A 23,371-nucleotide genomic window follows, 5' to 3' on the forward strand; every position below is an offset into this window, starting at 1 on the left:
TTACTGCCTCTTAAATCTCTGGGCTAGTTTTCACAGAGCTCTGTACCAGTCACTGTTAAAACTACAACAGAAATATGCTGGGGAAAAACACAGGTACAAGGACAGCATTGCTGCAGTCTGCAAGTGTATCCTGTTATCTCTTCTCCCTGGAAAGACGTTCAGCACTAGATTAAAATAGCAATAAGGGTAGCTGCGCCTAGGAAACCATACAGTCTTCTGTTAGCTTCCTACACGATAACCAAAGAGAGGAGACTTCCCCTGAAGTTTTGCATCATGCTGCTACTTACATAATTTCTTTCTGCATCAACTAGGCTCATATGGCTTTCCTAAGCATTTCTGCCTGTTATTCAGCATCAACGAGGGTGCTGAGGATGCAGTGGGGTGGAAAGCTCCTTCAGGAATGGAGCAGAGAGCCAGCTAAATCGGAGCTGCTTTCAGTGGTAGTCTGTAAGCTCAGCCTGTGCTGGAAGGCTGTGGTGGGGCCAGGCACTGGGTACTTTCTGCCTCACCAAGCTGTGCACCAGAAAGCAGGACAGGCTGGGAAGAAATACCCTGCTTGGCTCAATGGGAAACATCCTGGGAAACAAGCATCATCTATCGATTTTACTCATATTGAAGATAATAATACTTGCAGTGTCTGACTGTACAGCCATGTTGTGCTGGTGGGTCTGCCCTGCAAGTCAGAGGCAACTGAGGATATTTTGTGTAAGGCGGACTTAGTGTCCCTTGTGCAGATCAGGAGAGCAGCTCTTTAAAAAAGATCCTCAAGACAAATTTCCCCCTTGCTTTTAAGGAAATAAAATCATACAATGAAACTTGATTTTGTTTCCAGGTTCCCTGTCTGACCAACCAACCAGATAAGACCTACGGAGCCTTCAGTGGCACGTAAAGGCAAATATGGACAGAGGGAGATGGGACTGACTAAAGGCACCTTCCACCAGAACTCATTCAGAAATGACAGCAAGGTAACTCATTTTAAGGAGGGAGCTCAAGTTAGGCTGGCTGAAGCTCTACCACAGACAGCAATATGAGGAGGAAGCAGAAAGGGGATACCAGAAGAAAGACAAAAGACAGGTATATGTTTACGCAGAAGAAGGGTAGGAAGAAACAGAGGGTTGTGCTAGCAAGGATAGAAGATAGCCTGGCTAACTTGGTGTAAGAGGTCCATCCATCTGTTTGTGAAGAGGTTATAAATGGTCAGAGTAAAGGCTTAGATGGGAGAGAGAGGGAGAGAAGCTATGCAGAAGCAAACTCTAGATGAAGCAGAAGATGCCATGGCACAGGATGGGTGGCATAATAGATGCAAGATCAAGGAACAGGGTTTTGATGTGTTGAAAGGAGAGCAATACATCGGGGAACTGACAATGTGTAGAAAGAAGCTGAGATCAGTAGTTGGATGCGACTGAGAAGATAGGATGATTTAGGAAATGCTTACATTTAATAAGGGAAGAAGTACAAAATGTCAGAGACCTGTACAAGCTCCATTCATTGCTTAATGTCCCAACAGTCCCTACTGTGACCGGGCTAAAGGTTAACTGTGTGGTCAGAGCATGGGTTTGGTGTTGCCTGTTGACTTAATGGTTACAGCTTATCTTCCTAAGTGGTGTTTACATAGTTTGTATAGTACATAATAGATTTTTCCCTTTGTGTTTATTCCTTTTAATTTTGCTGTCACAGTCTCCCTTCCCAGCTATCTCAAAAATTGGGAGGGGAATTGAAAAACTAGTTACTAATTGTGGAAATACTTGCCTTAGAGAGTTCACAGTGCTCTTAAAGTAAATGTTATTACATTGAAAGCTATGTAAAATCTCAGGAGGTCCAGAGAAGTTTTTTTCTGAAATTCTATGCTCCAGTTTCAGGCAAAAAGTCCATTAATGCCTCAAAGGCAGGAGGGAGGGAAGGGAGCAAGTGTGCTTCAGCCATTTGAAATGACCTCTCTCTCTGTTGGGGCTTAGTGTAGCATCTCTGGTTGTCGAAACCCTGTCTCCTCCATCAAGGTACAACAGACCTACTTGCAGTTACACTGATGTGTGCAGAGCTATCGCACAGCTTCCCTCTGATAAACAGTACACAAAATATATGAATACAGCAGCGGGGTTGCTATGAAGTCCTGCTGGGCTTAGTATTTTTATCATGCCTCTTAGCGGCACAGTCCACCAAACTGACAATGTATTGACACATCATCTGCCTTGGGAGATTGGTACCTACACAGCCAAAAGCAAGTAACATATCTGGCAACATCTGCACAAATTGTTCACCGCTTTCCTCCAGAAGGCCCCAAACTTGGCTGTTTTGTCTGACAGACGCTGGCAGGCTGCTGCTTTCACACCAGCCTCTTTCCCCAGCATTGCCCCAGTGGCATCAGGCACTCCAAGAATCAGCCCTGCCTGCCATAAACTGACACAAAATTGCAGCCGTTCTCTCCCAGAGACAATGTGAGAAGCCCCCTCATTTCTGCCAGGGAGGTTTGCCTTTCTGCTCCTGACAGTTACCTATCCAATTTTCCCATGCAAAGTGCTACATTCTTGTCCTCTATATTCAAGTAACTTGCGGTTTCAACTGAAATTGAACAGAACTGTTTGAAAATAAGGCTTCCATATTTCCACCATAACACCTGTCTCCAGATGGGGTTTAACTTTGCAGTTGCCCAAATCTCTCTGCGGAATGTCGCAATTTAGACGTGGGAAACCAAGAAACAAGCTGAGAAGGTCCTCTCCACATCCCACAAAAAACCCCAAAAAACCAAAACCAAAAACCAAAACCAAAAAAACCCATAAAAGCAAAAACATAACCATCCTCTTCTCCACAGCCACGCAGATAACTTCAATTCTGCCTTTACAAAGAGACCACAAGTGATAAAATAACTTGCTCCTCCATGGCAAATGCTACATCAGTGGCTATTAAAAATAGAAGCTGACCCGGTGCATACAGATAATGCCCAACTGGCTAGCTGACCCACTACTTCAGCCTTAAGCCTTTTTGAGTATGCAAAAACAGATTTCAGCAGAAAGTTGGCTGTAGCCTTAATGATTACCTGCTTTGTAATTACAATAAGTAATCGTTATTTATGAATGGAAAGCTGCTCAGCGACAGCATTAAATCTCCTATCAGGCAGTGTACAAACCTGATGCCCTTAAAGACAACAAAACAACGTCGCTAAGGCCATGGTTATTATCTTTGACACCAACAGCGAGACGTTTTTCCAGCAAAGACAGAGAGTTGGGTTTCCGCAACAACCCCCTTGCGCCTGCCTGAGGCTCCCTCCTGCCATGTACCGCTCGGGTTTAGATCTGGGGTCCATTGGCCAAGTGCTGCCGGTTTAGGGGGACCGGAGATGACGGCGGAGGTGAGGGGTCTGGCCCGGGTGAGTCCGGAGGTGAGGGGTCCGGATGAGGGTGAGGGAGGGGTCCGGCCCGGGCGAGGGTGAGGGGTCCGGCCCGGGGGGGGGTGAGGGGTCCGGCCCGGGGGGGGGGCGCCCGCCGCGGCGGCACCTCTGGGGGCTGCTGTGCTGCCACCAGTGCGGGGAGCGGGAAACGCGGCGAAGTTGCGGGAGAGCGCGGCCGCCGCACCCCACGGCCGGACCCCCGCCGCGGGGGATGGTGAGGTGTGGGTGGGTCCCGAGGCGGGGGACGGCTCCTTACCGATGTGCTCGATGAGGTTTCTCCAGGAGTCGGCCGTCATGGGGTGGGCGGGCGGCGCCTCGGCGGCGGCCGCGGGGCTCTCCTCAGCGGCCGCGGGGGGCTCCCTGTGGGAGGCGGAGGCACCCTCAGCCGCGGCGGCGGGGCAGCGGCGGCCGGGCGCCCCCCTCCGACCGGGGTTCGCGGCCCTCGCCCCCCGCCCCCGCTCACCTGCCGGGCTGTCCCGCCGAGCCGTCCTGGTCGAGGGCGCAGGCGGCGCTGAGCGCCGCGGCCAGCAGTTCCATGGCCGGCGGCGACAGGCGGCTGCCGAGCAGCTCCGGCGGCGGCAGCGGCGCGGGGCTGGGGGAGCCCGGGCGGTTGCCACGGTAACGGGGGTAGGAAGGCAGCAGCCTGCGCGGGAGGGAGAGGGGAGCTGCAGCCGCCCCCGGGGCGCCCCTGCAGCCCCCCGAGACCCTCTGAGCCCCCGAACCCCCCCTCAGAGCCTCTCCTCAGGCACCCCCCCAGGCGTCCCCATGGGCTCTCCACCCAAATCCCGTCAGAGCCTCCCCTCAGACCCCCCCATCAGGCTCTCCACCCAGATCCCCTCAGAGCCTTCCCAAACCTCCTCAGAACCCCCTCGGGCTTCCCTCCAAAATCCCCACAGAGCCCTCTCAGGCTTCCCCACAGACACCCCTCAAAATTCCCTCAGAGCCTCCCTCGGGCTCCCTTAAGCCCCTCAGAACCCCCTAGCCCCGTGCAGTCCCTCTCCGTGTTCCCAGATCTCTTCCGAGGCCTCACAGAACTCTGCCAAATTCCTGCAGAGCCCCCTCAGCCTTCCCCAAATCCCCCCCGAGACCCCTCAAAGCCTGTGAGAGTTCCCCAACCCCTCTCCCTGAGATTCCCCCGCTCCTTTGGAGCCCCCCAAACTCAGCCTTCAGGGCTCCCACCTGACCCTGAGTACCCCCCACAGCCTCTCGGAGCCCCTCGTGCAGACCCTCTCAATGCTTCCAAAATTCTTTCCAAGCCTCCACAGCCCCCTCAGGTGTCAGCCTCCCCCCCCTCCCCCCACTCCCCTGTCAGAGTCCCCGGTCCCCTGCAGCCACCCCATTCCCAGCATCCCCGTCCGCAGAGACCTCCTCAGCCCCCCAGCTCCCCTCCAGCGCTCCAATGCAGGTCCCTCCTCCGTCGGGAGGCTGACTCTCTCCTCCCCAAGGGCCCCCCCCAAAAGGCAGCAATCCCTGCCCCAGGGCCCCCCCCCACCTTCACAGGCACCCCTACCTCCATCCCCCCGCTCTCCTGCAGAGAGGCTCCTTCCTCAGATGCAGGGAAGCCCCTTCTCCATCCCCTCCCTCTCTCCCCAGCAAGGCACCCTCCCCCTGCAAGCACCCACACACCCCAGCCCACCCCATGCACCAGCCCCTCTCCTCCATGCACTGCCACCCCACAGCGGGAGAGGGGTCCTGCCCTGGCACTGACCTCTCCTCCCTCAGACCCAGGGCAGAGCGCTGCCCCCCATCCCCTGCACCTCTCTGCCTATGTGCGACTGGCACCGGCTTTGAGGGAGAAAAGGGGGTGGGAGAGGGGGGCTCTCCTGAACTGCTTCCAGATCTGGTGCGTATGGTGCATTTCTTCTCCAGGAATGAAACCCTGAGATGGAGGAATGTAACTGGAAAACTCAGCCTAATCCCTCCTGCCAGGAACTGCACCCCTGATTACCCCACAGGATTGACCGCTATCCTCCTCTCCTCCTCCGGCAGGGCTTTGCACCCGCTCGATCATTTCCCCCGTCTCCCCTTCCTTAGAGTCGCTACTTCCATAAGGATATATTGTCTCGTTTAGGCAGTAAGTATCTCAGTACTCAATGATCTATATCTGTCTTCGTTCAGGTAATTGTTTTTCCGCCTCAGGGATAAATCCTCTTGAGCTCCAGAGAACGGTTACACCCTTGGATCGGTTCAAGTGCTTGCGGACAGGTTGGGTGCAGCTCTTCCCTACACATTAGCAACCCTCAGCAAAAAAACGTCATCTGCACCACATTGCAACTGAGGAGTTAACAGTCAGAAAATGCTCAGCTATTCCTCACGTTTGCTTTCTCCCTGTTGCATAAATAACCATCTTTTTTCCTGTACGAGGTAATGTAATTTATGCAACAACATAAAATCCATGTATTAGTCTGTATGTGTAAAATGGTTTCCTTTTTATAATTTTTATATTGTATTTGCTAAATGATAGCTTCCAATCAGCACACGACTATACGTTCAGAAAAACTCCTTCAGCTTATGTGAACTAGATCTTGTTCTGGCACACTGGAGAGCTCAGTCCTTAAGTCAGTAAGAGGCAGAATGGGAGAGAAAAACAGCTGGAAATGTTGTTGAGGACTCAGAGAAGGCTGTCAGTCCAGTCTAGGTCCAGCCCCAGACTGGGGGGTTGGAAGGACCAGACAACTGATAGGAAAAATCAGGGTGAGGGTGAGAGCTGGAGCCTGTTCTGCACTTGGAGAGGAGGAGGAGAAGGAGGACAGCCTGAGAGCTGGGGCTGTAGTGGGGGAGACCGTCATAGGGTAGATGATCAATAGGGGATGAAAGTGGGTTATCAGCCAAACACTGGGACTAGGGCATCTGGGGGGGACAGGTGAGTAAAGGGGCAGCCAGAACCTTGCAGAAGGGATAAAGCATCAGAGACTATCTTGAAGCTCTGCCTAATGCCATGTTCTGGCAGCTTGCTGCCAGGGCAAGAATATTGTCAAGGGTTTTAGTAAGTGGGTGAGATGCTAGAAAGCTTCTTTCTTAGAAAAGGGAAGCCTCCTTGTTTTCTTGAATTCTGGAAAAGCAGGGATGATGTTTACTATTTTCTAAAGGAAAGGGCCAAGTGCAGTGGGGAGTTCTCCCTAGTATGCAAAGGGAAATCAGTGCATAAGTTCTTACTGACACTGCTGGAATGAATATATATCTGAATATAACTTCTGGGTGTATCTACTGAAAAAAAATATCTTTCAGAAGTGTACTTTAAGTGTAGAGTTTAACAGCTTCTAATCTCTCATATTGCTTTGCTCCCAAGGGTTAAATCTGTTGTAAATTGAAATTTTTTTTTAGAAAAAGTGTCTGGGTCACGGTATGAAAAACATCCAAAAATAGAAAGCATCTTTTCAGACCCCATAACTATCTGGTAATTTGTCCTGCCTGTCTTCCTTTTTCCTTCAAATTTTCCAAAATAATTTCAGTTTTGGTCTGAGATGAAAACCTGAAAATATCACTAAAAATAATGAGAATAAAAATATTGGAAGCTATGAAGAGGTGAGAACACCAGCTGAGAGTGAAATGCCCCCTGTGGCCATGGAAGGCCACAGCTTGTATTTTCGTGTCTCAAGAGTTCTGTTCCACTGTGTAGCAATGACTAATAGTCTACTTTTCCTTCCTTTAGAACTTTTTTTCTTTTTAACTGTGATTTGTTCTTTCAAAAACTTTGCTCTTTCTTCCTTTCCAGGCTTATTCTCATACTTCATGTTGACATACAGAGGACATCTGTAAACAGAACCATGTGCCCAAGAAATACTTTTTCTCCCAAATGAGGTGACAGAGTGTTCCCAGCGCTCTGGGAGTGGCGTAAAAAATGACATTTAGTGCGAAGGAGATATTTTTGTCCTACAAAAATTGTTGGGATTTTCTAAATCCTGCTTTTCTGTTTGGTGACAAAACAGAAAGCTTTCAAAGTTTGTCATGAAAAATGAAGGCAGGCAAACAACTGATTCTGCCACAGTGGTCTGGTGACTGGGATGTTCATGCTGGGTGTGGGGGATCCAGGTTGGAGTCACAGCTGTGTCATTCCTTCCCACCCGACATGTTACTGCCTGTTCCAGGGCGGATCAGTCTCTCTTCCCATAGCTGCTCTGCTTTCTCTGGTCACTGGGAAAGGTGCCTGAACCTGATGAATGCCTTATTCACCAGATACCACATTAGGTCAGTCAATACTGGACTGTTTCTGCTAAGTAGAATAGCTCCAGCATAGCTGCCTCTTTCTTCTTCCCTACTGCAATTGTTAGGACTTTGTGTGCAGTTTAAGCTGACCTAGCTGCTCAATTCCACTTTTCACATGATTCCCTGAGTCAGATTTCTACCTCCACTTTTATGCCAGCACTCACACTCATCTCATTCCTGGTGAGCAAGTTTGGGCAGCTAAACCGGTGGGAAACAATTCTTTTTTTTTAGAACTAGTTTTTTGTGTGTTTGGATTGTCTCACTACAGGGTGAGCTCAGTGCGAGTGGCAGCATAGCAGAGGTGGCAGACTTGCAGACGGGTGGCAGGACCATGGAGTGCCACCCTGGATTACTTTACACTGCTGTGGAACTGCAGGCTCAGGCAGAAGTTCCTGCTCCACCTAATCTTAACAATCTGGTTTGGAAGAGGTTTTCTTTTCTCACTATCTCAACAATGAATTTGATCTGGAGCCTAAAAAACTTTCCCCTGTATCATTAAAATCAGTAAAATCTCATGTTGACAGTTTTCTGACCAAAATCCCTGTATTTCATCCTAAAATTCCCTGTCTAGTTGTAGGGGGAAAGAAAGAATCTGACTACTAGAACGACATATGTAAAAGCAACTAGTTAAAAATCCTACCCCAGCACCACACAAGCAGTGCTGCATGCTCTGTACTTCTATTAGTGGCAGAAGTCATGCAATGTTCTGTCATGCAAAGCCCTGTTTTGGCTCAGGAATTCTTAGGATCCCTAAGCACACAGGCACTGGAAATGATCCTCATGGCCATCTAATGATGGCCATGCTCTGGTGACATGAAGCATGACCATGGTTTAGCTCTCTGTGTGCAAAGGAGAGGGGGTTTCACACTGCATATGTTCTGCAAAGAAGGGGTGCATGGGGTTGCAGGCTGTTCCCAACTTCATTGTGCTGCTGTTGGAAATGATTTTAAATGTTGGCTGACCTGGTCCATGGTTGCATTAAAAATGTGAGTTTATAATTATTTATTACAGTTATCTCATTTAAGTTTGGGGGATGAATTTCTAATCTTGCCTTATATTTCAGGCAGTAGTAGTTTTGAAAAATAATAACTTGAATTAAGATTTCTTATGTGCATCTAAACTCAAAAGCAACCCTTAGAATAAAGCTGCACAAAGAGCTTGTTTTCAAATGACATTGAAATGCCTTTTTTAATGTTCCCTTATAGCAGTTTTTAGAAATTAGACCTCCTCTTCCAGAAACTAAAAAGGGAAGAAGCAGTCCAGCAGATCTTATTCATCAAAAATTCCCCAAACCCTTCTAGTCAGTGGGTGTTTCACACCAAGAAAGGCCACAAGATGAGGTAACAAGCACTGTTTTAATCTGAGCTAACTAAATTTGTGAAGTGTGAAGTTAGTAATAGATTTGAATGTTATACCTAGTCAAGGATATTTTCGTCCTTCAGGTTCATTCAGGTTCTCTCTGTTCACGTGTGGTTTTTAGCAGTGTTTTTGACAATGGGTGTGTCTGTGCAAAATTTACTCCTGGTTTTTGACTTTTTAGTGGAAGAGAAGTGGAACTCCTCATCCCTAATATTTTTAGATCCTAAAGGCCAAGAGCACATCTGTTCTCCTGAACCTCCTTAAGCTTTCGTCAAAATACCTTAATCGTATCTGTTAGGGCTGGCAACCTTATCGATAAGTAAAACTGTTCAGAACTTCCTGTTATGAGATCCTTACCTTTAGGTGCTTCTAACCTTTTGATGATGATCATCATCAGCGTTACAGTTGTAGTTACTGATCAGCTGCCATAGACAGGTTACTTTTTGTATATTAAAAACAATTATTAATTCCTTAGGCTTAGGAAAATATTTGATCTCTAGTCTAGTCAAGCAAAAACTTTTTCTATCCTTTGAGAAGCTTTGGTTTCTGTTGAAATACAAATTGAAATTCAGGGTTTGCCAGGGCTTCGTCTTTGCCACACTTATGAAAATCCATAGAAATCATAGGCCCTTTCCCACTCTGCAATACACACAAACTTTAGACTTAGATTTTAGCATCTACAATCCCTGAGTCGATGCCCATGGATGCTCAGGGCTGAGAGAATAATTTCTGATATTGCAGCTGTAAAAACTGCCTGGTCCAGTTCTAGGCACTGTGAATAAAGGCCATTTCTGCTGTATCCTCAGTGATCCTTGTGATGGGTCTGGACAGCACAATGAGAAATCTACTTGACTGAAAAAGATGGGGAGCAAGACTCAAGTGTGGAAAGAGAGGGGTCTACTTCTGGACCAGGAGACTGCTATGAAGAGAGGAACTCGCCCACAGATGGGTGCTTCAGGAAATGGTGAGTTGGAAAGGCTGTAAAAATATGGCACTGGAGCTCAAGGAGTGGTGGGAGACTAAGACTGTATCAGGAGCCAAAGGGTGAAGAGCCTGGAGAGCAGAAGGACACTGATATGAGCTGCAGGAGGGAAGATAGAGGAATACTGTGTCTGGGAAACAGTAAGCTGAGGAAATTATGTGGGGAATTACAAGCTGAAGCTGATAGAAAAGAATTAAAACAAAAGAGACTGGTTGAGGACCTGAGGGTCAGGGTACGTTGAGATGAAGCAGATCAGATTGGGAGAGCTGGATGGTGAAGCTGAGATCTTGCCAGGTAATGAAACCATGAGTGGGCTGAAAAACTTGACAAGCAGAGACTGGGTGGAATAGTTGGGCAGACTGGGATTGGGATCTCATTGGCTGGAGGCTGGAAGGATATTTAATTAGAATTGTGTATGTTATTGCTTACAATTCTGTATGATCCTGTGAAAGATGAGATTTTGACAGTAATATTTTAGTACCTACAGTTTACTGACAATGTATTAGTTCTTAAAATTAATCTCCCTGCAAATACTGTTGCTCTTAGAATTTTTAAGATTTATATTGTACAGAAAGAGGGATAAGAAAAATATTGTCGATCTAGCACTAAATGGCAAAAATTGTTGTGTGACAAAATATAAAGGTTTGGTCATGTGTTTGCACCAGCTATTCCTGACTTCACCACTTGCAAATTAAAGTACCATTGGCAGCATGGAGAAGAAGTGACTATGAAATTTATTTCATGAATAGAAAGAAACTGCTCGAGTATGGTATAAGACCTTTTGCAACACAGGTCTCAGCCTCTCTATAGGCTTTCTCCGATTTTCTGGTTAAATCAGCCTATAAGAGTAGTGCCCTCTGCTGCTTAGGACAAATAGTGCTGTGCTAAGAGATGCTAACCCAAATTCACACAGGGATCCTTCAGAGTGCTCTGCTAGTTTACATGCGTCCTGTTTCTTCCTAGTAAGGTGTTTGCATGAATTCAAACAAGTTGTATTCCCTTTTGCTGCTGAAGGTGACTTTGCATTCACTGTTGTATTACTTCTAGTCTTTGAGCTCAGATCAAACATCATCAAATGATTTTTAGATGATCCTTGTTCCTCTGAATTAGGGGTTTCATAACCAGCCTAAAGAAATAGTTTGCTCTGCACTGGTAGACCCATGACCTCCCAGTGAGCTTTGCAACATGAAATTTCACACTGAGTCTCTCTTCCACTGTATCTAGTGGCACACAATAAAGACATATCATTTTTGGAATCTGACTCAGTGGGAAATGGTAGGTAAATAACACAGTCATGCCACTAAAATATCTGTGTGGTATTAGAAATGAGGAGAAGTCAACATCCTGTTAGCTGGTAATACAGGGTAGACACTGATTAGTGAATCTCCTTTCCAGAGTTTGAAATGACTAGTTTTCTGGTCTCTGTGTGAGTTGCTTTCAGCTGAGGCTGACGTGTTGTGGATGGACACTCTGGGTGCATGTTTTTCTGTGATGGCTTTCTGTGATCTCAGTCTGCACAACTGCTGCCACTCTGAAGCTGGAAGGATTGATCACACTGGGAAGGAGCAGCTTTGGTTGAGTTCAGTTCCTTCCAGGTCTTTGGCTCTGGTTACTCTGTAAAACAGAAGTTGTGCTAGCAGCTCAGCACAAGTTCAGGGCAAGTCAGCCAAGTTGTCAGGTGGTGGCTCATCATGTGAGGGGTTTGGATCTTTGTACAATGTGGAAGACTGGGAGGGAGCCACAGGATGTTGTGGAGAACTCTAGAGTGCTTAGGGGGAGCTGGGCATCCCGCAGGAGAAGGATCATGAGGAAAATAACGTTTGAGAATAGTTAGACATAAAAATGCTCTATAGTAGTATCTTATGGAGGGCATATGGCAGATTTTGGAACACTAGCAATAATGTTTGAGGTCATCTTATTTTCAGACATTAATGTTCTGAGATCAATGAACTACACTACTATTCTCAGAGCTCTGAATGACACATAGATTCAAGTCACCAGTGGGTTTGAAGGAGCCTGTGGTGCTTTTCCTTAATCAGAGTGTTAACGTCTGTATTCCGCCTGAGTACAATGCAGATAACAGTTCCTGAGCTGTTTTCTATGTTCCCCAGCTGTATTTACTCCCTGTCCTAAATTATGTAGCATGGCTATATGTGAAGTGACATCCCTACCTGTGAAGAACCCATTTGTGTCAGACCTGCTGGTTATCACAAGGAGAAGGGATAGTGCTTGCCCAGCCCTAGTATTTATACAGTTGCTGTAGGATGCTGCTAAATGTGAAGAGATGCAGCACTGATGGCCCAGCTGCCCTCAGGACTGTGTGGCTTCACTCCTGAGAACACCATGAACCTTCCCAGTGCTGGATGGAGGTGCCTATTCTGTCCTTTCTGTAGAACTACTAGCTTCTGCTTTCAGAAGAACTCTTAGCTAACAGGTACCAGTTTTATTCTTTTGGGGAGAGATTACATGCATTTCTTGAGACCAGTGATAGTATTTTAGGCGTCTCATCTGCACAATGGCCTCTCTTCCCAATAGAAGGGGAGAACAGTGATTAATGCAAATAATGGCAATATCCTTAGGCTCCTGCAGGCTTTTCACAATGCAGATTTCTAGTGGTTCTCTTATAAATTACAGCTGATATTTTGGAGAAAGGAAGAGGAGGATATGGACTCAGTTTGAGCTGGAACTCTGGTCTATTTCTCTGTCAAATTTCTCTGCTTGGTTTCAAGAGAGGATGCCACTCAGCAGCATTGCCTGCTCTCAGCAGACACATGACTTAACCTGTACTGACCTGTCAAACTCTGTGCACCACAGCATCTTTGATAAAACTGACTCTCAGCTCAGGCTCATTGTTTCCAGCTCCTGGGAGAATCAGAATTTGTATGTTTCAGAGCTGCCTAAGTGGCAGTGTCAGGATGTCAGAGACTGACAGTGATGATTATGCTGCAAGGAGAGGAAGACAGATGGGTTTGACATTGCAGCAGACTCTAACTGTCTAGTTTCATATGCTCAGTTTAATGCCAAAGGGCAATCAATTTTAGCCAGGGCAATTAATTTACTTAAATACAACTTGACAGTTTGGCTAAATTTTTTTTACTGGAGTCCTCTCCGTTAAGGAAAGGTGCCTGGAAAGGCACTTGCATTACAGCATCACAGCTGGGCTCAGTAATTAGGACCACACGGAGCAGCATAATGCATGCACCTTCAGGGAGAAACTGTTTAGCACTTCCAGTTTTATCTTCTACAGTACGAGTAAGGACTATCTCACACAAGATGTTACACACACAAGAGATGAGGAGCTGGAGAGGGAGTCTGGGAGAATATCTCAGTCATATTTGAAAAGGCAAGGCTAGGTAGCTGCTCCTTTCTCTCTGGCCGGCTGCAGTGGCAAGAGAGCAAGGGTGAGGGTAAATTTGTGGGAGGTATGTAAATCTATGGGTTGTGGGGTCAGGACCTTTTGCTGGACCTAGGTCGTTGAGGGATTTAAGCCAAAAAGGGCTACCTCGCTGTTGCCTCTGTTGCCTGTCAGTTCTTCAAAGTAAACAGCGAGCAGAGTGCTTTAGAAAGCATCTTAGTAGCTACTTCTTCAGCTATAAAATGCTGTTTTCCATGTGGGGTTATGTAACAGGCTTCGGTAGAGCCCTCTGGGAAGGCCAAGAAGGGGATCACCCTTATGTTGGGATGTTCCATAAGGAAATGCTCACAGGCATTCCTTATTCTCTCAACAAGCTGCTTAAGGCAGTCTGCCTGCTTTGCTTACACTGCTGGGTGATCCTACGTCAGATTCCCCTTTTTTCCATCCTCCCCATTATCATTTTCTTCCCCCTTTTTTCTTCACTCCCTTCTCCAAACTCATACTGATAAGACTGTCTATACCACAATGCTAGTACTATATGATATATATCATTAAGACTGAAAACAGTGCTACCAGTCCAGGTGAGAAGGCATGGATTCAGAGCTATGGCTTAGTTCAGCTGTCCTTCCCAAAAAAGGCATTCTTGCACTGACACCACTCGGACCATATTGCCAGAGGAGGCACGGTGAATACCCTGGCGTGCACTTCCTTACCTTTGGATCCACAGTTCATCTAACGCTGTCTTATCAGAGTTTACTGGAGATGGTGATCCCTTACGAGGTAAAATATTCAGAGGCTCTTTGACGGGCTCATTGTTTTTGAGTGACCCTGTGATATAAGAGAAAGCCAAGAGGATGTTAAAATGGTCATTTTCTTAAGGGTCATCTCTACTTTTACTGTACATAGTGGTTTGCTTACACCAAAGGTAACAGGAAGACCACAGACACAAAGACAGTGATGCTTTAGCTTGGATTTTCAAACAAGACTGAAGTATCATCAGCTTGCACAGTGTAAGACTGTACAGCTTTTGTCACAGCTGCAAATGCAATTGAGAAAAAGTGAAGGCAGATATACAATATCAGTTCTTATGCGAGCAGCGCTCTCACCACTGAAAACTGGGTCCCAACATCAGTGATTTTCAGTGTAATGCTTTAAGCAGAAAAGGCTTAGCTGTGTGTGCCTGTGCATGCCAATTTAGTTTTCCAAGTCAGGGCTTCGTTACTGCTCTGCTTGCAGGCACACAGTAGATGTTCAGTTTACTGGATAAATCAAGGCTAGATTTGGGTGAGACAGGAGCTTTACTTTTAATTGCTTCTCCAGTTTCCCTCAGATGAACCTCTGATCCTTTCACAGGGAGCCAAAGTTGTATTAAGTCCATGGCTTACTACTGCAGTACTTGGCAGGAGAGGATGCATCTCACTTTTCTAATGAAACCTCCTGTTGTTTGAGGCTTGTTGATAAATGCCCTTGTTGGTTTTTATTAGAAATATTTTTGTCTAAGTCATAATTCTGTTTGCATTTCAAACTGGTGGCAGCGCAGGCACGTCAATGTTCAGACTGAAGCCAGTTTCTGATGCACCCTTTTAATCAATGCTACAATCTTTCAGAGGGAAAGGGTGAAATCCAGACTTTTAAAACTCCCTAAAACAGTGCCAAGGGCTTTTGAAATGCTAGTTTGAGTTATTTTCTTTGCCTTTTGAATAGTTTAAACACTTTATCCTTCTGTCAGAGGAAAGTGCTTTAAAAAACAAACTCTTTTTCCAGTTAAAGGAAAGCATCTATTATGTTTTACAGCTCCTAGGCTATAAGCCAAAACTTGGCTGGTGCCAATGGTGCCTATATAAAAGCCTTTCTCTGTGCTAGATTTACATTCTTTTAAATTATTTTTTTGTGTTCTCATTTCTTGAGTCTTTATTTTCCCCATTTTGTATCTTACTCTGTATTTCCCCCTGTATCTTTCCCTCTCTTCCTTTCTTCTTCTTTCCCTTCTCCTCCCCTCCCCCCGCATTCCCTAAGCAAAATGAGAACAGGTTAACATGTGAGCTTGAGTCAGACTGTTGGATAGCTGCTGTTCAAATGGGTTTGAAGTCAAGATAAAAGAGCTCACCCATCCCTTGCTTCCATGCACGTCAGCAAATGCTGTCAGAAGAAGTTCCTGCTACAAATGAGGCTGGTGTAGAAGCACTGCTGTCCAGTTTCAGGGAGAGAGGATGGAATCAGTGGAGTAGAGGGATAGGGCAGAAGAGCTGCTTACACAGTCCTAGCTGAATTTAAAAGCTGTAGCTCTGAGCTGGACTTGCTACAGTCATACTGGAGAAACAGACTGGAGAAAAGAAGTGTTCCCAGTGTGTCTTGCTGAACAATTGCAGATATGGAAGAAAATGCCCTGTTTGGAACAGATCCTGTTTCAGCAGAGAAGGGTGGGGGGTGGGGGGTGTGAGAGGGAAGCGTAGGTCAGCTTCTGTGGATGCTCTAATGAGCTGCTAAGAGAGAAGCCCTTCTTTTAGCTTGTCCTTCCTCAATGACACTGGCTAGACAGGAGTGATGTTCTCCCTGCCATTGTCCTGATGCCGCGATGCTGCAGATGTGTGAAGAAAGTGCGTCCTGTGCTGGTCCTGCTACAGTGGTAGCAGTAGGTAACGGGTGAGGGCCTCCTCAGCAGCGGTCTGGATGCTGTGATGCTCAGGCAGCAGGAGAGAGGGTGAGTGTCTTCTGTGCTTGCTCTGCAGCAGTGCTCTGGGAAAGTGGTGAGAGGATGACTCTGCTCCTCTGGTCCTGCTGCTGCACTGGCAGGGCGGAGAGCAGTTCTGCTCTGGCATAGGCGAGGCTCAGTTTATCCACAAACCTCATTGCAACAGTAGCAGAATATTAAACAGGAGCTCTTTGCTCTGCTGCTGTCTGCTTGGAAACTTGGAGAAGGGAGGGAACTTTCCTTCTGTCCATGCCGCAGGGTTGAATGGGCCTTTATACTGCTGAAATAACGTGGCTCCCTTGGTGAGACAGGCAGGAGACACCTATTTTCTTGGGGACATTTCTCAGACCTCCTTTATTTGGGGTGGAGGATGTCTGCTGTTCGCTTAGAGAACTTGGTCTGCTTTCAGGAGCTGAAGCACTGAGTTTCACTACTGTGTAACAAAAACATAGCTTTCAGTGGCTTGCAGAGCAATCAAACATTGTATCATTTCAATTCATGCAGCTAGCCAAAGTTCAGAGTCCAGTGTGTTGTTTCTGTTAATTATGATTTCAAGATAGGATAGGTATTTTTGCTGTGATTCCTTTTATTTACAAGAAGGTATAAAACTCAGTTTCTCTGAACACCTGGGAGATGAAGCAAAGGGCGTTTTCTGTGTTCACAGTTCCAGGTCTCTCCCATTTAGTGTTTAGATTAAAACCACTTCCAGGTTTTTTTTGCAGCCCTGTTTCCAGTGCTTCTGAGTGTGTTGCAATAGCTCCTTTCCTGGCTCTCTCTTCAGCTTCTCCTGTTTCTTTCACAGACAGCTGCTTAGACAAGGTGCCAGCTCAGTGAAAGCCTGGCCTTGCAGTCATGCTCTGTACTGTTCATACTTGGAGAAAGCCAACTCGTTCCATTTCTACTGAAGCCATGGCTGCGTGCATTTATGTTCTGGATGGTGTTCCTGTTATTTCAGCCTCCTGTCTCAAAGGGAGCTTAGGTGTTTCTTACAGCTGTCTTCAATACAAGGTGGCAGCAACTGCATTTTCAGAGAAGTCTTGCTCCTCTCTCGTAACAGTCTATTGCAAGGCTTCGTCCCTAAACATACTGCTGTTTTTGCTGGCTGTTTCCTCTATATGCCATGCAGCTTGCCATACAGTTACTTGTATAGCTCTCACTAGAATATGTCCTTTCTGTAGGCTAAAGAAGTTCCTACTTCATTGACAGCTTCATGTCCTTCCCTGTTCAAATTACTTATCTCTTAGAGAGCAGAGGGGTAGCAGAGCAGAGTCCCACATTTGTTTATATTCTCTGCCATGAAGCACGTTTAAGTATCCAACCATTTTGCATTCAGGCTAAACAAAGAAGGATGGTGCCCCTCTGCCAGCTGTGCTGTAGGGCAGTGATGTACTGTAATGTGCTGACTGCTGAGCCAGTTCCTACCTTCCCTGTCCCTTTTCTAATCTCAGTGACTCCTGTAGTTCCTAATCTCACTGGAAAAGGAAGTATTGTTCCGTTCGGGTCAGTACTCACCTGTAACATGCCCCAGGTGCATTGCCTCTCTCGAAGATTTTCTTTTCTCTCTGCTTGGCAGCCTCATGGACCGGTAGTACCTGGAATTTCTTTGAATGGCAATGTAATGTGTGTGCAAGTCCCTCTCGTGGGTTACTGGCTTAGCACCTTCTGACTCTTCCTCACTTTCAGAGACTGACCCTGACTCTCTCAGTACCTGCTGAGAAAGGCCCTGCCGGAACCCACCGGCAGAGAGCCTGCTGGTGGCTTTTCTCCCATGCCCAGCCATGGCTTCCAGATCTTGTGTCTATGGCAACTGAGATGACGGATCAGTGGCAGAGCAGCAGAAGACAGGTAGCCTCCACAACTCCATCAGCTTTATCTGATTTAGAGCTGGAAACAGAGGAACAATACACAACAAAATAGGAAAAGAGAGGACAACAATCTGGTTAGTTTAGAGGCTGTAGTGCATTATCTGTTTAGGATAATGGAGACTTTCCAGATTTTTTTGTCTGAGATCATTACCTTACAAGCCTTATTCTAACCTCCCGAATGTTGCTTTGCCATGCTCATGGTTGTCCTGCCATGACACATTGTAGTGCTACAGATGTTACTGGAAAGATGTCCTATTTGCTCAATTGATGCCACTCCCTTCTGTCACTTGTGAGCAGTAGATTACTAGTTGATTTAGAGTGCATACAAGTAATGGCCATGTCCTTGTTTTTGAGGGTGAAAATGTTACAGAATAGAAAGTAAAAGCTGAAGAGAAAGCTCTGTTAATCTGTTTATTATCTGTGTACTTCTCCCTGTAATAGAAGAATTAATGGCTTTTACAGGGCTGGGTGCCTCTAACACTTACTAACAACACTCCTGTGGTGCAGATAAATGCAGAAAAAACCATGAATGTCGAGAAGTGAAGGTAGAAGAGGCAAGATAATGTAGCAAAGGAGAGCACAAAGATTTGATTCTGTTTCCCGAAGTTGCCCTCACTCAAGTGCTAATGCACCCTCTCAGTGACATGGGGACTTCAGCACAGGGGTCCTGCTGCTCTGTCTGTCAGCACATGGTCTATGCCAGTGCGCCCACGCATTTTTTGGGAGGCAAATCAGTACAACAACAAAACAGCAGCTGATCCTTCAGCCTGTGCAAGACTGGATAAAATGTGAACCGATTACTTAAGTGTTCGCTGCTGGCTTTGTCTTGTTGAATTCTTACAGCTGTCAAAGCCTTTCTAAGTACATAACGTGATTTTATGACTGATGGGGCTATCAGGAATAGTAGAAAGAAATGCTGTATAGGAAATGTGAATATAAAATTGTCAGTTCACTGAGAGAAGGGCATAAAATAGTGCTATGGATTAGTCATTAGATGCTGTTTTGAGAAGTTATACATATCGCTGGTTTGCTACAATACAGTACATCTAATGTAAAAGATAATCTAGAAGGTAACTCTCAGGTTTTGTTCTGGGTCTTCTACAATCTCTATGAACCCATGTGTGCCACAAACCTTTTTCTTGCTTGCCCCCAGTGTCACTCCAGCTGACCCTGGCACATCATGGACAGTTGGGACATCATCTGCTAATCCTCTGCTTTCAAATATTTTTGAGGGCCCTATGTTTTATCCTTATAAAGGGAGGGTCATTACCTGAAATCATGCACTGGGCCTAAGTTGCTCTGCTTCCTGGCTCTACAGATGAGAAAGTCTGCTTTTTCCTTTCATGACCTGAACCACTGCATGCAGCTCATAGCTGCTAAATTTGGATCCTGACTTCAATTCTGCCAAGACTTTTGCACTGTTTGGAGCTGGTGGTTGCTCTGGGACTGTTTCCAGTGTTACTGGAAGTGTATGAAGGACCCATTTGTTGGTTGTGGTGTTAAGTTTGGTTTGTAAATTACTCTGAGGTGTAGAGATTCACTAAGCTGGTTTCTGTGGCTCAGCGGAACAGCAAAATAAAAACAGCTGCTGTTGGGACAGCTTGAAAAGAAAGAGAGGCTTTTCTTTTCCTGTGCCATCCTTACTGTCCCAAAACTAAAGGCCCAAAGGCTTGATCCTTGCAGCTGTGATAGAAGTATTTCTGTTAACTGGACCACAATTAATGTTACACCTATAATCCTTCCTAACCCTAAAGTCTATCAACTGATTATTTTTATATTTATTTCCCTCCTATAAACTGTTCTATGCCTTGCCGCTCAAGAAGATGAACCTGTAACAATCTCCTCTATATCAAAGTTCCTATGTGCTCCAAGTGGCCACCCCTTATTACTCAGGCTGGGGCAGAGACCTGTCTCTCTTTTGTGGTCTTTGCAATGCTGACACAGTTTGCAATGCTTAGCAAATTGCTGCTGCTGTTCTCTTGAAAAACGATTAAAGTTTTGACAGGAGCTGCTTACTAGTCAGGAGTAACTTCAATACCATGTATATCTCCAAAAGAATCGTTAGGCAAATAGATGTGTGTGAGGTGGGGTGAGGGGAATGGACGAATGCATGAAGACTGTTTTCCCCTTTCACTCATCTGGTGAATATGAAAGTCCATGGATGTTGTTGTTGGACTTTTACAAAGAAACTTGGTAGAGAAGGAGCCTTCTGCATGGCTAAGTGAAACTCACTCAGCTGGGTTGCCCAGCTGATGTAAGTATGTGTTCAGTAGCCCTATCAAACCAGTGTAGTTATCTTTGGTCCGTCAGAGGAATGAAGGGTGTCCATCCTGAACAGTTAGCTTGCTGTCAGGCTTCCAAACGGTCCCTAACAAACAAGGTGTTTGACCAGAAGTGAATACAGCAGTGGATGTGAGAAAGACTTCCATGTCTTCTGGGAGGGGAGAGGCAGTGGTGAGGGGACACTTGTTTACTGTGGTGGCTATAAGCAATATGTATTTTTTTACTTTCTTCAAGAACAGAATGTACTTCTGAAGGCAATGCTTTCGATTCCGAAACGGATACTCCAAGATATTATAGAGAAACCATTTACTGATATGTCACTCAAATAGTCCTGGCTTTTGCAGTTGCTTTAGGTGTATAAAAAATTGGAATGAGTTTAAAGGATACATTCAAGCTTAGTATTACATTATTCTGGTAGCAGTCAAGCTATTCAGTGACAGAGAATGAATGATTCAAGCAGGCGTGGACCATAACTATCCCTGTGTGAGTGTTTGTAGGGAATTTTTGAAGAAGGTATTCACCTCTAATAGTTGCCAGTAGGTGAGTGTCAGGTCTTGCATCAGGAGTAACCCATCCCAAGTATATTCACATGCCATCTTGAGATCACATGTCTTGCTGCAGTGTTACCACCAACCTGAATGTGCTTTGCATGCAAACATACTTCCCCATAGTTCAAGAAGATCAAAGTACCAATCTGTAGGGAAAAAGAGAAAGATGACAACAGTAAAACCAGCAAGTGATGCACATACAGCAACACTAGAGATATGCATTTTGACTCACACATAATTCAGCCTACAGGAATTTGACTGTATAGAAATTTTACTTGCCAATGTAAAAGAAATGGCATTTACCAGCAAATGCTATGAATTTGTACAGGAACAGTTGAACTTGGGGATGTTAGGTAAAATGCTAACAAAAATTGTAAAAGGGATTGAGGTTCCTAGAGCCGTGTGGACCTGGATGCACAGATGTGTGGGGGAAACAGGGACTGCTCCTGCTTCTGGGAGAGTGGGACTGGATGTGTTTGCAAGGCATGGTCTAGCAGTGCATGTCAACTAACTGCTGATCCATCTTGTAACAAAGAGAGTGGGCTGACAGGGATTCAAAGGGTATCAGGTGTATCAAAAGAGCAACTCCTTTTAATCAGTTAGATCTAACCAAAGATAAGAATGTTTTCAGTAGCAGAAGCTGCAGCCTGAAAACTGAGATTGCAGCTATGTAGAGCTGCAGATCAAATGGTTTTAGTCTGTGCAGAGTTTCATCTGGAAGTCTGGAGCAGGAGGCATATTCTAGCACTGGCTGATCATCTCTTCCTTTTCGCTAGTCCTATGACATGCCAGGCAGGTGCAGCTGCACAAGCCATGGTAGAGGCAGACTGTGTGGTCTGTTGCTGGTGGCAGCCCCAGTGCGCACCAGTAGCAGAAGGAGCTGCTGGGGGCTGGCAGCCCCAGAAAGTCAGGCTGGCTGCCTCAGCTGTTGCTGAAACAGGAGGGGTGCAAGCGGTGCCTTAGCTGGTGGGAAAAGCCACCTCCTCTCCCTGCTGAACCTGCTTGCTCCGCATGCCCTGACCCCTCTTTCAGCAGCAGTTTCCCAGGGCTCCAGCACAGCAGAGCAGGCAGCTGGATCATGGCCAGTTTGCTGCCCTAAGTAGTGGGCTGTTTTGTTAAGCCTGGTTCTGGCCCTGAGCTGACAGCCTCTCTCCCTCTGGGAGGATTTCTTCTGCATGGTCCCTTCCACTGCCATGAGGCAATTGTTTGCATGGGACTTGGCTGGCTCCCTGCACTCAGCCTTCCCTGCAATAGAAGGGAGGCAGCAGGGTGAGCCTAGTGGCTCTGCTTGCTGGTGGATCCAGTGCCTCATTAACTTGCTAAGTCCCCTTTAAAATGGCAAGTGTATTGTCTGACTGAAAAGTGTGAAGTACTGTAGTGAGAAAGTATATACTTAAAAAATGCCTAATGACTTTGAATTTAAAAATGCTCTGTTTGCCAGTGTTACACAATGCCAATGCCTAGTCTGGAAGGGTAATGAAGATTGCTAAATTAGTATTAGAGACAGGCTGAAATCTCCAGATATGCAACTCAGGGACATTTCAAAGCAGGAAATAACAGGTATGAATACAACTTGACACTATGGTTGTTCTATATAGGGGCATATAGTCACAGAAAATTAATTGCCCTTTTCTGATTGTATAACATGTCCCTACCGCCACCAGGGACAAGATAACAGTATTGATGAGCCCGAGTGGGCACCCAAAATATGCAAGGATTGTGTCCTGCCAGAAGGCAGGGAGGCACACACAGGCACACACAGGACACTGAACCCCTATGCTGAGTTATCTAGCAGTGTGCTAGCTTTGCCATCACCTTGAATCCATTCATGACTGGATGCCCCTTTAAATGATGTATAGCTCAGCAGAAAGTTTTGGGGCTCAATGCAGAAATTAGTATCTTGGCTGTAGGGTGTTTATGCCGTAGAAATGCAGAAGGTCATATAATCTTTTCTTCCTTCTTCTGTATTGAAGTTGTTTCAAGTATAAGCCCTATTAATGACTCATCTGGAAGGTTTTGCACACTGAAGGTAGGGGTGCACCTTTCGCGTATATTTGATGAACCACATGGAGCTCTTTTAAGACAGTATTTTGTCTTTAAGCCTTCTTAGTTAACATGGTTCCTTTAATATTTTTCCTTTAAATACAATCTGAATGCACATGCAAATGCCAATTCAGCCGCATCTTACCAGCTTCTTTCTGAAGTGTTTTAATTATTTTGAAAGTCTTGTGCAAACTGAAAACAAATCTCTGCCTCCCACTGCCATCAGTCCCCCATTACATCCCTGCTCATGTATTAGGCACTGAATTTTTTTCCCCTCTTCCTTGGTTTTAAGTGGAGTGGAATGTCATCTCCACTAAACTCTTTCACTCTGCATCATAATGAGGCAAAACCAGCTCTGTCGGGATGGGGCACAGTCCAAACTCCAGCAGCAGGCCTTACTCATCAGCTGCTGTTCTTGCTCACGCGGGTGCCGATCCCTTAAGGAGTGCCATGCGCGGGTGGGCCCTGCTGAAGGCACTGGGGCTCCACACAGGCTCAGTCCTGCATTTGCATGGGGAGATATTTCTGTCTGAGCCAGGGGAATAGTAACACCCACAGACTCAGCCCTAGGCTCTGGCAGATTTAGCTTTCGGCAGATGTAGCTATGAATTCATTTAGCCTCATCAGTGGTTTAAGCTAATGCACAGGCTTTA

The 23,371-nt window shown here is 46.0% G+C and overlaps 2 protein-coding genes across 2 annotated transcripts in view; one reads left to right on the forward strand and one right to left on the reverse strand.

Annotated features, from left to right (window-relative positions):
• NGEF (neuronal guanine nucleotide exchange factor) overlaps positions 1-23,371 on the reverse strand; it is a 51,819-nt gene that overhangs the window by 23,042 nt on the left and 5,406 nt on the right. The window contains exons 2-6 of the mRNA XM_055816771.1: positions 20,762-20,821; positions 17,492-17,863; positions 14,001-14,115; positions 3,849-4,028; positions 3,642-3,745 (exon numbers count right to left, since the gene is read on the reverse strand). Coding sequence (XP_055672746.1) covers positions 3,642-3,745; positions 3,849-4,028; positions 14,001-14,115; positions 17,492-17,759 — 667 coding nt within the window. The 5' untranslated portion in view covers positions 17,760-17,863; positions 20,762-20,821. The remainder of the gene's footprint in view (positions 1-3,641; positions 3,746-3,848; positions 4,029-14,000; positions 14,116-17,491; positions 17,864-20,761; positions 20,822-23,371) is intronic.
• The window catches only part of NEU2 (neuraminidase 2), a 32,704-nt gene continuing 18,815 nt past the window's right edge, over positions 9,483-23,371 (forward strand). The window contains exon 1 of the mRNA XM_027777132.2: positions 9,483-9,914. The gene's annotated coding sequence lies outside the window, so the exon portion shown is untranslated. The remainder of the gene's footprint in view (positions 9,915-23,371) is intronic.

The sequence above is a fragment of the Falco peregrinus genome, chromosome 12 (genome assembly GCF_023634155.1).
Source record: "Falco peregrinus isolate bFalPer1 chromosome 12, bFalPer1.pri, whole genome shotgun sequence".
Taxonomy (NCBI): domain Eukaryota; kingdom Metazoa; phylum Chordata; class Aves; order Falconiformes; family Falconidae; genus Falco; species Falco peregrinus.